The sequence below is a fragment of the Nyctibius grandis genome, chromosome Z (assembly GCF_013368605.1).
Source record: "Nyctibius grandis isolate bNycGra1 chromosome Z, bNycGra1.pri, whole genome shotgun sequence".
NCBI lineage: Eukaryota > Metazoa > Chordata > Aves > Nyctibiiformes > Nyctibiidae > Nyctibius > Nyctibius grandis.
The window spans coordinates 40,519,871-40,534,614 of NC_090695.1; the positions used below are offsets into that span (position 1 = coordinate 40,519,871).

At 39.4% G+C, this 14,744-nt stretch overlaps 1 protein-coding gene across 2 annotated transcripts in view; it reads right to left on the reverse strand.

Annotated features, from left to right (window-relative positions):
- The window catches only part of PCSK5 (proprotein convertase subtilisin/kexin type 5), a 259,149-nt gene that overhangs the window by 103,294 nt on the left and 141,111 nt on the right, over nucleotides 1-14,744 (reverse strand). For both annotated transcript variants that reach the window (XM_068422259.1, XM_068422260.1), the window contains exon 10: nucleotides 1,282-1,385. In XM_068422259.1, the coding sequence (XP_068278360.1) occupies nucleotides 1,282-1,385 (104 nt within the window). The remainder of the gene's footprint in view (nucleotides 1-1,281; nucleotides 1,386-14,744) is intronic.

The following is a 14,744-nucleotide window of genomic DNA, read 5'->3' on the forward strand; positions in this document are numbered from 1 at the left end:
AAAAGTGCTCTACATTATGCTACTTGAAAAGCATTGTTTAAACTTCAGATAGCTCCAACAAAATGATAATATGGTCACAATCTCCTGCCAAAACTTTTTAAATCCTGGCAAATGTTTCACAATAACAAATACTGTAATGTTATTGCAATTAAGGAAGTATCTATTTCTCACTACTATGTGTTTTGTGTGTGGACATGCGCTTGTAAATGAGACAAAACCAGCTCTTGAATGTCAGAACCTTCATGCAATGAGGGAATTCAAGTCAAATACCCATTTCTAAATCGATTCTCTGTAGTTAGAGTCTGGTTTGGATCCAAAAATAAAAGTTTTCTTGGTTTGGTTTCTATTCCATTGCAGCAGAAATGTCATAGGTCAGAATGATATATTAAAGATGCGCTATGGTAGCAGTGTCTTGATTGGAAATAGATTAAAGCTAGGCTTCAATTTTAAAGTGAAACCAGGGTAAAGAAACCAGAACTAAGCCATTCTGGGTTTTTTTTTAGATGCAATCCAAACTGAAAGCAGTAAGAATTTAGTGAATGGGAATCAGAAGCCAATCTATGTTGAAATACAATGTTCTATGGATTCAAGATCCAGTTTTAACCCATCCTGAACATATAGATCTTACTTAATGGCACAAATGTTTACCTCTGCTTACATTACAAAAGAGAAATAAAAGTTAAAAAGATGTAGCTTTAATACAAAATTTCAAGACTGTACAAAATTTTCGAAAACTACATGACAGCTGACTGAATAGTATGATTTCTGTCCCATTAGAAGTCCTGATAGCTCAAGATTTTATTTTATCCTAAATCTGACATAAATCTTAAATATAAATAATGTAGCACGAATCATATAAAACAGATATTTGAAAATATTATTCTGTCATTTTTAATCAAAATTGTCAACAATTCTGAATGAGAACATGGTCTAAATCCAGAAATTGCTGTATTCTCAACTCTAGACTTTTTTATCAGAATACTAGCTATACAAGGAAAAATTAAAAACCACCAATTTACTTAGTTTTATGCCAGCAGTGCATGAAATAGGACTGAAAGGGACTAAGAAGATCTGGCCAATGCATTTTGCAGCTGCCATTTTTGGGTTTAGTCATTCTAAGGGGTTTTCCTTATAAAAGAGGAGATAGGCCCCTTCAGTTTGAGCCTGAAAGGTCTCAAAACTATGCACAACATAGGGTCAAACAAAGTACTTGAGATATTTCTTCTTCAAAAATATCATAAGATATTGCTTCTGATGGCAAAGAAGAAAGGAAGCTCTCACCCTTATAACCAGCCGCATTAGTTTTCCAGTCGTTCGCATTCAGATGTCCTGCACGTGAAGTCCTGACAATAATATGCTGTATGTCTCTCCAGGTCAGAAATGGACTACGAAAAAGGAGAAAGACAAAGTCACAGATCAGACATATTTTACCAGAATGTAGGGATACGAGGTCATGTAAGCTAAAAAGTATCCAAACCAAAACAAACCCCATTTCTCTTCTCCGCTTTCCTTTGCCCCATTCAAAAGAACGTATCCTAATTTTACAGAATTACTACATGAAATTATTTATACAGTTGGGAGGTTTGCATTAAGCAGACTATAATGATATATGATAACATTCTATTATATAAAACTTAACAGAAGATGAAGGAGTACTTTTAACACAGAGGCAATTTGTATGACCACCAACTACTGTATGTTATCTACCTTGACCAGTGCAAAGGGAAAAAAGCAAAATGTTGGCTTGCTGAAAAGCTCTACTAAATCTTGCTAACTGCATGTTCAAGCTGGCAATTTCTTTAGACTTTCAGCTCCTATGAAGCTATTTCAGGTGCCTCTGTTGCTGTTTATTTGTCTATTACCCCTGATCCGGGAATTCACTGAGAGTCTACGGCCTTCTTTAAAGAGGCCAAGCAGCCAGCACTGAATCTGAATAGTTACAGAGCAAGTGCCTGATAGCACGTATGTGTATTCCTTTAAGGGATTCCTAATAACCTGTCCACTGGGAAGGTGAAAGAAGATGCCATTTGCATGCTCACTATGACATTAATACCCATTTATCTTGTAGGACTAGAGCAAATCTTTAGGGATTATAGTTTTCTTGTTTCTCTTAGGTCCACCCCAAGGAGAATTTCTTTTCTTAGAAGATGATCTAAAGGTGCATGGCCATCATTGGGGTATTTTTTACTTCTCCTTCCAATTTCTCAGTTTTTCTATCAACTGTAACAAGACAAATAGTATTCCATTAAAAAATGCAGTTCACTAGAGGGAATGATAAACTGAGCCACTAAATAACAAAGAGGAAAAAAGTATTGCAGTGCAGAATACCAGTCACTCAGTATCATTCTCAGATATCATCATCTGCCCCTACTGCACACAGTGGCACAACTCCACTCAGTTGTAATGATGAAGACAGACTAGAATGAAGTTTATCAGATCCAGGATTGGCTGTCTACACTGTCCAGGACTAGGCAGTCATTGAAAACCTGGGAAACTTTGGTTCAGTTCCTTAACATGTGCTCGTGTGTCTCTCAGACCAAGAAGTCACTTGGGCCAGCAGACAAGTGACTTATTCTAGGCACTTATCTTTAAGGCATGGTACTCGGGCTCTGCTTCTACTTGCAGGTAGAAACTACACCAAGGCAACAGCCATAAGAGTGTGGGGAAGGTCAACCGATGGGTGATTGTGAGTTGGTCAGTTTCTGGGATGAGTGGGACATTGCCATCACATGGAGTGACTCTACACTCTTAAACTGACACATAGTCGAGTTACTAGAAACTCCAATGAGAAATTTATTTAGGAAGCAGACACAAGGTAACAATAAATATGCAGAAATATCTTGTTCTTCTCTAAGTCCCCCTGACAGTGGAAGACACAAAAATCTCACTCATCTCTCTGTTTGATGTACACAAATGAACATTGTGTGGACTGGCATCCTGCACACATTGTTTCACACCTTCCAGAACAGAAAAGAGTATCTTTTTGGAAATAACTTGAGTAATTAGTGCTTTATGGAGCTTAAATATGGAAGTAGAATCCTGCTTATCCTGTGAGCTGAAATCAAGCTATTAAGAAGCAATCAGTAAATTATATGTGATAAACTATTAAAAAATGAGCACTTTCTTTTTCATTCAAGAGGCATCAATTTAGGTTTTCAGGTGACAAATTTCAGTTTCCACAAAGCTGCAGCTTTAGGAGAAGGCAGTAGGGATGCAGAAGTTATTGCAAACCTGCAGTCAACTCGTTTATAGAAAAAGTTGCTCCTACCCTATCCTCTGTGTGCATGTAGACATATACTCACAGGTATTAACCAATGGCAGTTCACTTGAGTTGGTGGAATTACTGAAAATGAAAATGAATTTCAGAACCATGGTCTGTAATTCCATACAGGAGAGAAAAACTTGGGACATATAGGACATTCACTCACATATAACTGATATTTACACATTTTACTTTCCAATATCCTTATAATCCATATACTTGAAAACAAGGAGTTGCCTAAAAATGTCAGACTTCTTTTATGTAACAAGATTGTAAGGAATAATGCAAAGAAAGTGACCAAACCATTTAACTATATGTATTTTTCTCATTTCCTTTGCAGTAATATGATTTTAATTCTGAGTGTATTGTTTCTGTTGCAGAACACTTCCCAGTGGGTGTGTGTGGACCATTGGTATGCTGATATAACCTAGCACCTTTCTACATACAGCTGGGACACCACAGGAAGCAGCATGTATTCTTCTAGAGTCAACACAGAAAGTCCTGTCTATGCTTGCTGTTGAAACAAGAAGAGGAGATGGAATAAACTGAAGAAGGAAGATGATTTTTAAGTGAATCTCTTATTAATCGTAGCCAGAATTTTTTGTAATTTCTTCCAAGCTCTATCAATTCATGGCCATTCAATTTCTCTCTGTTTTTGGCTACAAGGATATTCCCATGTTTAAATTATTCTGTTATTTTTAAGGAGAGCTGATGCTTTCTGTCCCTGAGCATTTATTAAAGCATTAATATGCCTGTAGGTACTTTTTTTCCTTAAAGTGGAATTTCTCACACTAGACAGTTGGACAAGAATGACAGTAATGGTTTATCCAGTTGAGCTGGTAAAAATGACTGAAAAAAAAATGTCATGGAATGTAAGGAGCATTAAGGGTTTGTAAGATATGGTATGCTTGGACAGTCACATAATATGCTTCAAGAAAAAAAAATCAATATGATTTTATACCAGCTCGGGAATTTCACTGGGACCCTGTGTAAAGTCTTAGAAAAACATGTTTCAAGCCTTCAGGAAGACCTCCAGGAATCCCAAGAGCTGCATTCTTTATAATCTGGAATCTAAACAATCTGTTATTCTATAAAGCAAGATGTCCATGCTACTGGTGAAAACTAAGGCACTAAAATACTCCTCTCAACTTCTAAAGGAGAGATTCAAGACAGGACGTGCTCAACTGATTATTTAAAGAGGAATGATGGATCTAATGGTGGGTCTAACTATGCCTAGATAAAGGATCTAAAGATATAGCAGTCTTCACTTGGTAATACCTCTCATAGATTTGACTTAGTTGCTCAGTCAGCAAATGAGATTATGTCTCAGAATCATGATTTACTTCTAAAAACAAAAATCATGGCAGATCTTGAAAACTGAGCCATTCACTGTTGTATCTACCATCCTTATCTAATCATAAAAAATAATGTAAGAATTTCTGGGGCAGAAAATCTTTATCAAAGGTCTGATTTCCAGGACACAACATGGTATACAGTTACATCAGTCAGTCTCTTATGCAACCTTCAAATCTGCTTGCTTACTGTATAATTCATAAGGTTTTTATGTTTTCTTCTCAAGGAATGGCAGTTTGGGCATATTTATGTCTAAGAGATTTAACTGCATAAGAACAATATTCAAATCAATTTCTGTAGCCTACTATAGGACCTTCACTATACTAGGAATTGAGCTATTGCCAGATTGAAATTTTCTATCTACAGTAGACACTTCATTTGAAACAAAATAGGTCTGCAATCATTTCCCATACTTTTTTTCAGAAACTTTTAAAAAAAAGAAAAAGAAAAAAAGGAAAGAAAGTGGAATGATGTCAAAATAGCAGTTCCTTTGGAGAAAGAAGTGGGATTTTTTTTTTTTTAAACAAGATAGTCTAGCAGCCAATTTTAAAGCATCTGAAAAAATCACAGAATCAGTCAGATATTTGTAAAACATGTCAAAATTGGACCCTAAGTGAGGAAACAGTTGTTTGCTAGCCATGTGGGCCCTAGATCCAGACAAGATGTCACTGATGTTAATTGTTTTACCACTTGATTAATCTCAGAAGAATTAATGGCTAAACATCTTTAAATGAACAAATGCATCAACAAGAACAGTACTAACTCTGCTTCATAATGGATTGATTTCAAAAAATGGGCAATTTCCTTCCAGAAAATTTTTTTTCAATGTCTCATCTGAAATTGTCTTGGGATTATGCATACCAGACAATACTCAAAATCAAACCAGAATAAGCAGAAGTGAGAACAATTACATACAAAAGTGCTTGTACAGCAGCCCCAAAATAATGAATGTTGTATCCCTAACCAATATTTATACTTTAAGGTACAGCCCTCTTCTTTCAGGCTTCTCAAAATGCTTATGAAACAAGGTAAATGAGAAAAAATGAAATAGGACAAATAAATTATATTACAGTAATCTTCACTTGAGATTTAACTGTATCTTTAAGCAGGCTGCTTAGAAATAGTTGATCACCATTTTTTGGCCAAATCTGATTTCTTCATTCCACAAGTAGTCTCCCTAGTGACAACTGGGCTAATCCTGGAAATAGTAAAGAATTCAGGCTCTATCCTTTTGCATAATGATACTGTGCCAAAAATAACTGTTCAGAATAAATAATTGGTGCAAGAAAGATAATTAACAAAAATATCATTCAATGCAATAAACAAATAGGATGAAACTTTATTTTGTATGTTTGTTTTTTTTAGCAAAATGATATGGTTAGCAACATGAATAATGATTGCTACATTATCTTCATAACCAGCAATTTGAATGCGACAAAGGTGGCTTATCTGAAAAAATATTTCTTGCTGAAATAGCAGAGTCTGATGAGAATTGCTGGAAGAATACAATACAGTTTTCTTCAAAGAATCAAAGAAAACCACAGTATCACAAGGTGGATTAAGAAGAGGATCACCATTCAATTTGGAAGTATCAAATAACTTTCTTTATAAATCTTGGCTATGAGAGAATGGACATGGATAATTATTGCTATAAAAAGGAGTTTCTACGCCCTAGACATCTTGTAGAGCAGTAGGAGATAATTTTCATTGCTAACTTCTGCATAACACCACCCTTAAGGGTTTTATGATAAATTTATAAACAAAACATAAGAAATAGTTGCTTGGTTTATTCACACATTCCTATCACTTACAAAACAGTCAAATTGTCCCCTGAGATCTACAACCCCACTACCTGTCCTAATGACTCCAATATATAGCCCCATGGACAGGAATTATTAGCTATGTTAATGGAAGACATTCTTCTTTTCCAGGTCGCATAAAGAGTCAGTGTGAAGAAGCCTGTTGCAGCATGGAATTTTAAGAGGGGTGAGACATGAAGACAGCCTCTAATTGTTGTGCTTATCCTGTGTGTAGGTGTCTAAATGGTCTACACCATAACCATTTCATTCCTGAAAATTAGACGACACTAAAATGGACCCCAGTGTTTAACAATCCAGTCATGCATACACATGGACATACAAAATACGTGTTTTTGTCATGTCTGACACCCTTATAAGTGCTAAGTGTCATACAGTCTGCAAATAATCCTGTTCACTTCCTGCTAGAGAAGTAAAGAATACTACGTGCTTCCTGATCAGCATGTAGCTCTTTCCCTGTAAAGGTAACTTAAGTTTCTGCTCTAGTAGTCTTTTAATTTTCTGACCTGGTAAACCACTGTTCATTCAACTAGTATATCAAACAAAACCATTTGGTTACCTCAGAGTTAGCTCTCAGTTCCTTGTTTGTTCACACTTCTTTTCTGGGTTCCAGCTTGCTTGTCAGAAATTTGTCATTTCTGCTGCTAATTTCTGATTGGCATTCAATTTTACCCAATTAGATCCCTTTGAAAGAAACTCAAGCCTGGCTAAAGATGACAATCCCTTAAAAAATTAATGGCAACTGAAAATACTGTAAGTCAAAGGTCAGTTATTAGTAGTGTTAATGGCATATGCAAAAGACTTCTGTCTAAAGAGATGTGCAATTAATGAAATTTTGGTAAAATATCTTTCTAGGATCAAAATTGTTGTCAATAGCCTTTTACACTAATTGTCATATTCCTCCTCTTTTTCCATTAATAACTTAAGTTAGGTACTGGACAAAGAATAGCAGTGATACACATCTGAAAACAAATTGCTGACTAATACTCATTAAGAACACATAATTTAAACGAATTACATTCTGAAGTGTCCAGGTATTTTCCAAGTTTCACTGTGGAAAGACACACTGGATCTGTCCATTTCAACAGTCACTAAGTAATTTCAGTATATCACTCATATTTTAAACATATTAATCTTAAACATATCAAGTTCACAAATTATACAATATCAGAATTTTCCATTCAAAGCTACAGCTTTTTGAACATCTTTTCAAGGTAATAGCATTTCCCTGTACAACATCATCTTTATCAGTTTATATCTTGCTCTCCTTTATGTCATTCAGTTTAAATTTGAGCAGCATCTCCATAATTTCTGAAATACATCCTAGTCTCTTCATGAGTCAGTATTTGAAGGCTTTTGCATTGGCTACAACAATCTTTTGGATTATCTTCATTTTTTTTTTTTTAGGATAGAATACAGACAAGTTGTGATATGACATGACAGATATATTCCTTTATATGAACAGCAGGATAAGCAGCCAGACATCCACCAGCAATGATGTTCTGGTGTACCTGTGCCAAATCTGCAGTGCACACAGTGGTGGCAGATTCTATAGCCTACAGAGTATTGTGTTTTAGCCAGAGACAGAAATTCCTAAGTGCCAAAAAGAAAACAATCAATGGCCCAACTGCAGGTTGATAATGATGACTTTCTGAGGAAAACATGACTTTTTGAGGAAAACATGACTTCCTGAGCTCAACATGAGCCGGCAGTGTGCGCTTGCAGCCCAGAAGGCCAACAATATCCTGGGCTGCATCAAAAGCAGCGTGGCCAGCAGGTCGAGGGAGGTGATTCTGCCCCTCTACTCTGCTCTTGTGAGACCCCACCTAGAGTACTACATCCAGTTCTGGGGCCCCCAACATAAGAAGGACATCGACTTGTTGGAGCGAGTCCAGAGGAGGGCCATGAAGATGATCAGAGGGCTGGAGCATCTCTCCTATGAAGACAGGCTGAGAAAGTTGGGGCTCTTCAGCCTGGAGAAGAGAAGGCTCCAGGGGGACCTTCTAGCAGCCTTCCAGTACCTGAAAGGGGCCTACAGGAAAGCTGGAGAGGGACGTTTTACAAGGGCAAGTAGTGACAGGATGAGGGGGAACGGTTTAAAACTCAAAGAGGGTAGATGTAGATTAGATATTAGGATGAAATTCTTTACTGTGAGGGTAGTGAGACAATGGAACAGGTTTCCCAGAGAAGTTGTGGATGCCCCCTCCCTGGCAGTGTTTAAGGCCAGACTGGATGAGGCTTTGAGCAACCTGGTTTAATGGAACGATGTCCCTGCCCGTGGCAGGGGGGTTGTAACTAGATGGTCTTTAAGGTCCCTTCCAACGGAAACCATTCTATGATTCTATAAAAATTCCTCGAGAGATGTACCTGAAGCATATCGCTTATTGTGCCTTCTCCAGAGGAAGAATGAAATAGGACTGCCCAAAAGACAGAGTGCACAGTCTGCTGAGGGACAGCAGCATGGAACCAACAGCAACAAAAACCTTAGGTCAGTTGCCAGCTTTAGAACCAGCTGTGACTGTGCATGTGAGGAAGTCTTACATTATCTTAGGTTAATGCAGGCAGTTATGATTAGCATGGTACCCAGGCTAATGATTTGACCTATCTGCCAAGTCCAATGATGCTGATCACTTTTAATATAGTTGAGCTATGACACTGTGGTGCAAAGAATCTCAGAAGAAAGACTGCAGGGAGACTGCAATCCAGTGAACCTGCTCCTCTTCCACTTTCCTCATTTTCCTCTCGCTGCAAGAACACAGACAGGGAAAAGCAGATGGGCTCTCTGCTCTCAAGGTGAACAGCCAGCAGCACCCCTAAGAGCAATTTCAGAGACAACCCCAAGCAGCCTGTAAAGGCTGAGGCTTGGGAACACTTGGAGAATCAAGAAACTACAGGGGACAGAGCTGCCAAACTCTTAAAACTCTCAAGTGAGCACATGCCAACTGAGATGTTTGAAAAGCTTATAAAAGTAAAAGGCATTGCCCTGGCACCAGAAAAACAGCTATCCACTTGTTCTATTTCTAGCTGTTGCTCCAAAGCGCAGACACAGTAATACTCAATGAAAAAGTTAAAAATTATCACAGTCAAACATGTTTTTTTTTAACCTAGACTCAGTTTAAGAAATGTCTGGACGGAAATTTCTTAAAACCTTTTTAAAGCAAGTTACATGGAAAATTTCAGACTGAATGATTATTCTTTGGCAAAGTTACATGTAACTGAAAACAGGACTTTAAAATGGGAAACACTGGGCAACCTGAATTCAGGAAAGTACTTCCAAGTCAATTTCAATATAATAACTGAAATTGCATAAGTGATGCAGGTGGTTAAAGCTCAAGAGAAACACAGGTTCTACATGAAGCATTTATTTATATTTATGTTTTTCAAATCCTTCACCATTAAGTGCATTATTTTAAAAGTACTCCAAAAATGCAAAGATTCACAAAAAGATTTCTAGCTCACACACTCTAGCATTACCTTTTATAACAGGCAGTCATTAAATGGAGCAAACACCTAGCTGAAGCTGATGGACTTAAATGATAACCTCTACTTCTCTTACACTGGAAGCCTACATATAGAGGTCACTTGACAGCACTTCCACAGTTTCCCTCAACTGTCTCATCACCTTTAGCATCCGACTATATTTATGAACAAGCAAACCCCTCATGAACTTTGACGATACAGAAATGTTCTCTGTAACCAAAACTGCCCCTTGCCAGACAGTACACTGCTTTTCTTTCTGTAAGAAAATCAATCAATATGGGAAGTATTGCAAGTATCTGATCAGTTTTCAGAAACCAGAAGTATATTCCTCTGACACCCTTGACCCCATGCAAAGTGAACTCTATTTTCCTTTCCTGTCAGTGATTACACTTGGTTGTAAAGCCTTTTAGAAGAACGTGGTGCATTGTCACTTTTCTCAAGGGATCGTTGGTATGAGAATTCACTGAAACTCTTTATCTCTTCCCAGCGCTACCTTGGTTTCATGTAACCAAAGACAAATGAAATAAACAGCTCACATGAAGAGAATCATGGAAGAAAACAGACTCTCTCCAAAGCTATACCACTGAGTATACCACACAGTAGAAACACAGCAGATTAATACTTCCATTTCAGGTGCTACTTCTTACTCAGGTAACTGCAGTTTATATACCACGGGTCAGAAAACATGCATTGGCTTATAGATAGTGGAGCATGCAGTTCACTTGGGGATGTATAATGTATTCTTCTGTGAGCAACATACGACTTTTTTTTAATTTGGCTTCTCCAAAGGAGCATGGCACAATGGCCACTGGAACAAATGTAGGCATACTGTCTCTCCTGACGCTGATTCACCCAAATCCCAAATTGAAACCTTTCATCAATAAGAAAGGGTAGTTCTGATACCAACAGTAGATGGTACTATACAATGCAAATAGTTTGTTTTTAGTAAGAACACTGCTGCCTCTGCTGACTAAACTGGTTATACTTTATATCCATAACTGCTGGTTTACAATTAGCAAAATCTGACATTATGTAATGACTAAGAAGTGCAATATACAAGCAAACATTTATTCATAGAGCCTGAGAACCATAGAGCATGGGAACCATCAGATAAAACAATTAACTACCTGAATACCATATGAAAACCATAGAGTATGAAGAATATTGTGTGAGAGTTGTGGCATATCTATATTTCTGCATTACGTTTTTGCAGATTCCAAACAAGCAGTCTGAAAGTCAGTTACACTTGTTTGGTTCCTGAAGGAAAACATGCCACTTGCTACTCAAATACTGGACTGAAACTAAAAAAAGATATGTTCGTATTATTTGAAATTGGGGTAGTAAGCAGACCACCATTCCACAACAACTTGTTGCCAGGATTTCAGGAGCAGATCCCAGTTAGAAAAACCAAGTGGAGGGTTTTTCACTAGAGGCAATGTAGGCCCACTGATGAATGAGGTGGGTGCCCTGGAGACAGAGGATAAAAAGAAGGCGGAGTTACTGAATGCCTTCTTTGCCTCTGTCTATACTGCTGGAGGCTGTCCTGAGGAGCCCCGGACCCCTGAGGCCCCAGAAGAAGTCAGGATAGAGGAGGAATCTCTCTTGGTAGATGAGGGCTGGGTCAGGGACCAATTAAGCAATCTGGACATCCATAAATCCATGGGCCCTGATGGGATGCACCCGCGGGTGCTGAGGGAGCTGGCGGAAGTCATTGCTAGGCCACTCTCCATCATCTTTGCTAAGTCGTGGGCAACGGGAGAGGTGCCTGAGGACTGGAGGAAAGCGAATGTCACTCCAGTCTTCAAAAAGGGCAAGAAGGAGGACCCGGGTAACTATAGACCGGTCAGCCTCACCTCCATCCCCGGAAAGGTGATGGAACAACTTGTCCTTGGTGCTGTCTCTAGGCACATCAAGGATAGGGGGATCATTAGGGGCACTCAGCATGGCTTCACCAAGGGGAAGTCATGCTCAACCAACCTGATAGCCTTTTATGAGGACGTAACCCGGTGGATAGATGATGGTAAAGCTGTGGATGTGGTCTATCTCGATTTCAGTAAAGCGTTTGACACGGTCTCCCACAGCATCCTCACAGCTAAACTGAGGAAGTGTGGTCTGGATGATTGGGTAGTGAGGTGGATTGTGAAGTGGCTGAAGGAAAGGAGCCAGAGAGTGGTGGTCAATGGGACAGAGTCCAGTTGGAGGCCTGTGTCTAGCGGAGTCCCTCAAGGGTCGGTATTGGGACCAGTACTATTCAATATATTCATTAATGACTTGGATGAGGGAATAGAGTGCACTGTCAGCAAGTTCGCTGATGACACAAAACTGGGAGGAGTGGCTGACGCACCGGAAGGCTGCGCAGCCATTCAGAGGGACCTGGACAGGCTGGAGAGCTGGGCGGGGAGAAATTTAATGAAATATAACAAGGGCAAGTGTAGAGTCCTGCATCTGGGCAAGAACAACCCCATGTACCAGTACAAGCTGGGGGCAGAGCTGTTGGAGACCAGTGTAGGGGAAAGGGACCTGGGGGTCCTAGTGGACAGCAGGATGACCATGAGCCAGCAGTGTGCCCTTGTGGCCAAGAAGGCCAATGGCATCCTGGGGTGTATTAGAAGGGGTGTGGTTAGCAGGTCAAGAGAGGTTCTCCTCCCCCTCTACTCTGCCCTGGTGAGGCCGCATCTGGAATATTCTGTCTTCTGGGCCCCTCAGTTCAAGAAGGACAGGGAACTGCTAGAGAGAGTCCCTTATGAGGAGAGGCTGAGGGAGCTGGGTCTCTTTAGCTTAGAGAAGACGAGACTGAGGGGTGACCTCATTAATGTTTATAAATATGTAAAGGGCAAGTGTCATGAGGATGGAGCCAGGCTCTTCTCCGTGACATCCCTTGACAGGACAAGGGGCAATGGGTGCAAGCCGGAGCACAGGAGGTTCCACATAAATATGAGGAAAAACTTCTTTACGGTGAGGGTGACTGAACACTGGAACAGGCTGCCCAGAGAGGTTGTGGAGTCTCCTTCTCTGGAGACATTCAAAACCCGCCTGGATGCGTTCCTGTGTGATATGGTCTAGGCAATCCTGCTCCGGCAGGGGGATTGGACTAGATGATCTTTTGAGGTCCCTTCCAATCCCTAACATTCTGTGATTCTGTGATTCTGTGGTTCAAACCAGCCGGCAGGTAAGAGGTCATAGAACCCTGGAATCAGTTTGGTTGGAAAAAACCCTTAAGATCACCAAGTCCAACTGTTAATGTAGCACTGCCAAGTCCACCATTAAGCCATGTCCCTAAGCATCACGTCTACACATCTTTTAAACACCTCCAGGGATGGTCACTCAACCACTTTCCTGGGCAGCCTGTTCCAATGGTTGACAACCCTTTTGGTGAAGAAATTTTTCCTGATACCCCATCTAAACCTCCCCTGGCACAACTTAAGGCCGTTTCCTCTTGTCCTTATTACTTGTTACCTGGGAGAAGAGACCTACACCCACCTCGCTACAACCTCCTTTCAGGTAGTTGCAGAGAGCCATAAGGTCTTCCCTGAGCCTCCTTTCTCCAGACTGAACAATCCCAGTTCCCTCAGCTGCTCTTCATAAGACTTGTTCTCCAGACCCTTCACCAGGTTTGTTGCCCTTCTTTGGACTTGGTCCAGCACCTCAATGTCTTTCTTGTAGTGAGGGGCCCAATACTGAACACAGTATTCAAGATGCAGCCTCACCAGTGCTGCCTACAGGTCCTCCATCAGCTATTTGCCAGTCCTACCATATGGGGCTTATCAAAGACAGAAAATGTCAGATTGGAGTGGAAATCTGCCTTGCTCATTTTCCATTGGTTTAATGTACCTTTGCGTGTGAGTTGAAGCAACCTCTTGGCTGGTCTAACTCATATGCAGGCCAGACTAGTGCTCTGTTCACCTCCTGATGTCTCCCAGGAACAGAACTTGGCTACTGGGGAAAACCGACTTCATAGGCTCAAAACCCTTCCATGGTATAATTTGTTGTGTTTTCCAGCACAAAGTGGAATGAAACTATACATTATTACAGACATATTCAAGAATTGTTCAGGACTAAGTGCACCAATTTTTAGCAGCTTGCTGTATGAAGAGCATAATTAATCTTGCAAAACCCCTTTCCAACTAGTCTTTTTAAAAAATCTCATATCAACACTAGTGCTATTAGCACAGGCACTAATATGGAACCTAAGGAAGAATCTATGTAAACGCAAACTCTGTTTGAATGCCAACTAGTTCCAGTAAGCCCTTACAATAAGCCACAATATCATGTGTCCTTTACACGACATGTATTTTAAAAGTATTGGAGAAAATACTTCAGATGGCTTCCAAACTTCTTCTTACATACTTTAATTCCTAGCATTTATGTAGGATCACCTAACTTGGCAGGTATCACAGGTGAAAAACACAACCTGAATTTTCAAGTCAGATAAATAAATAAGAATTAGCATTCAGAAACTGCATAAAATAATCTGAATAGATTTCATACAAACAAATCCCATACATTAAAATTTAATATATTATTATATGATCTCCTTGTAATATTAAAGGCCTTACTTCATAATCTGTAACTTCACAAGACCAAAGGTTTCTCCAGCCCTAGGACTGGATTAATTTAGGGGAAAAAACAGCATGGGAAACTTGGAAATATTTCTCTCCCTAGTTTCCTTCTTTTTTCTTTTTCTTTCTTTTTTCTTTCATGGCTGTGTTCAGAAAATTCATTTTAAGTACACATAGGAGAAAAAAGTTAGTGGATGCAATACAAATGAATAAAACCACATTTATGACATTATTAATATAATTCCTTTGGATCTATTCAAATACACAGGCTAA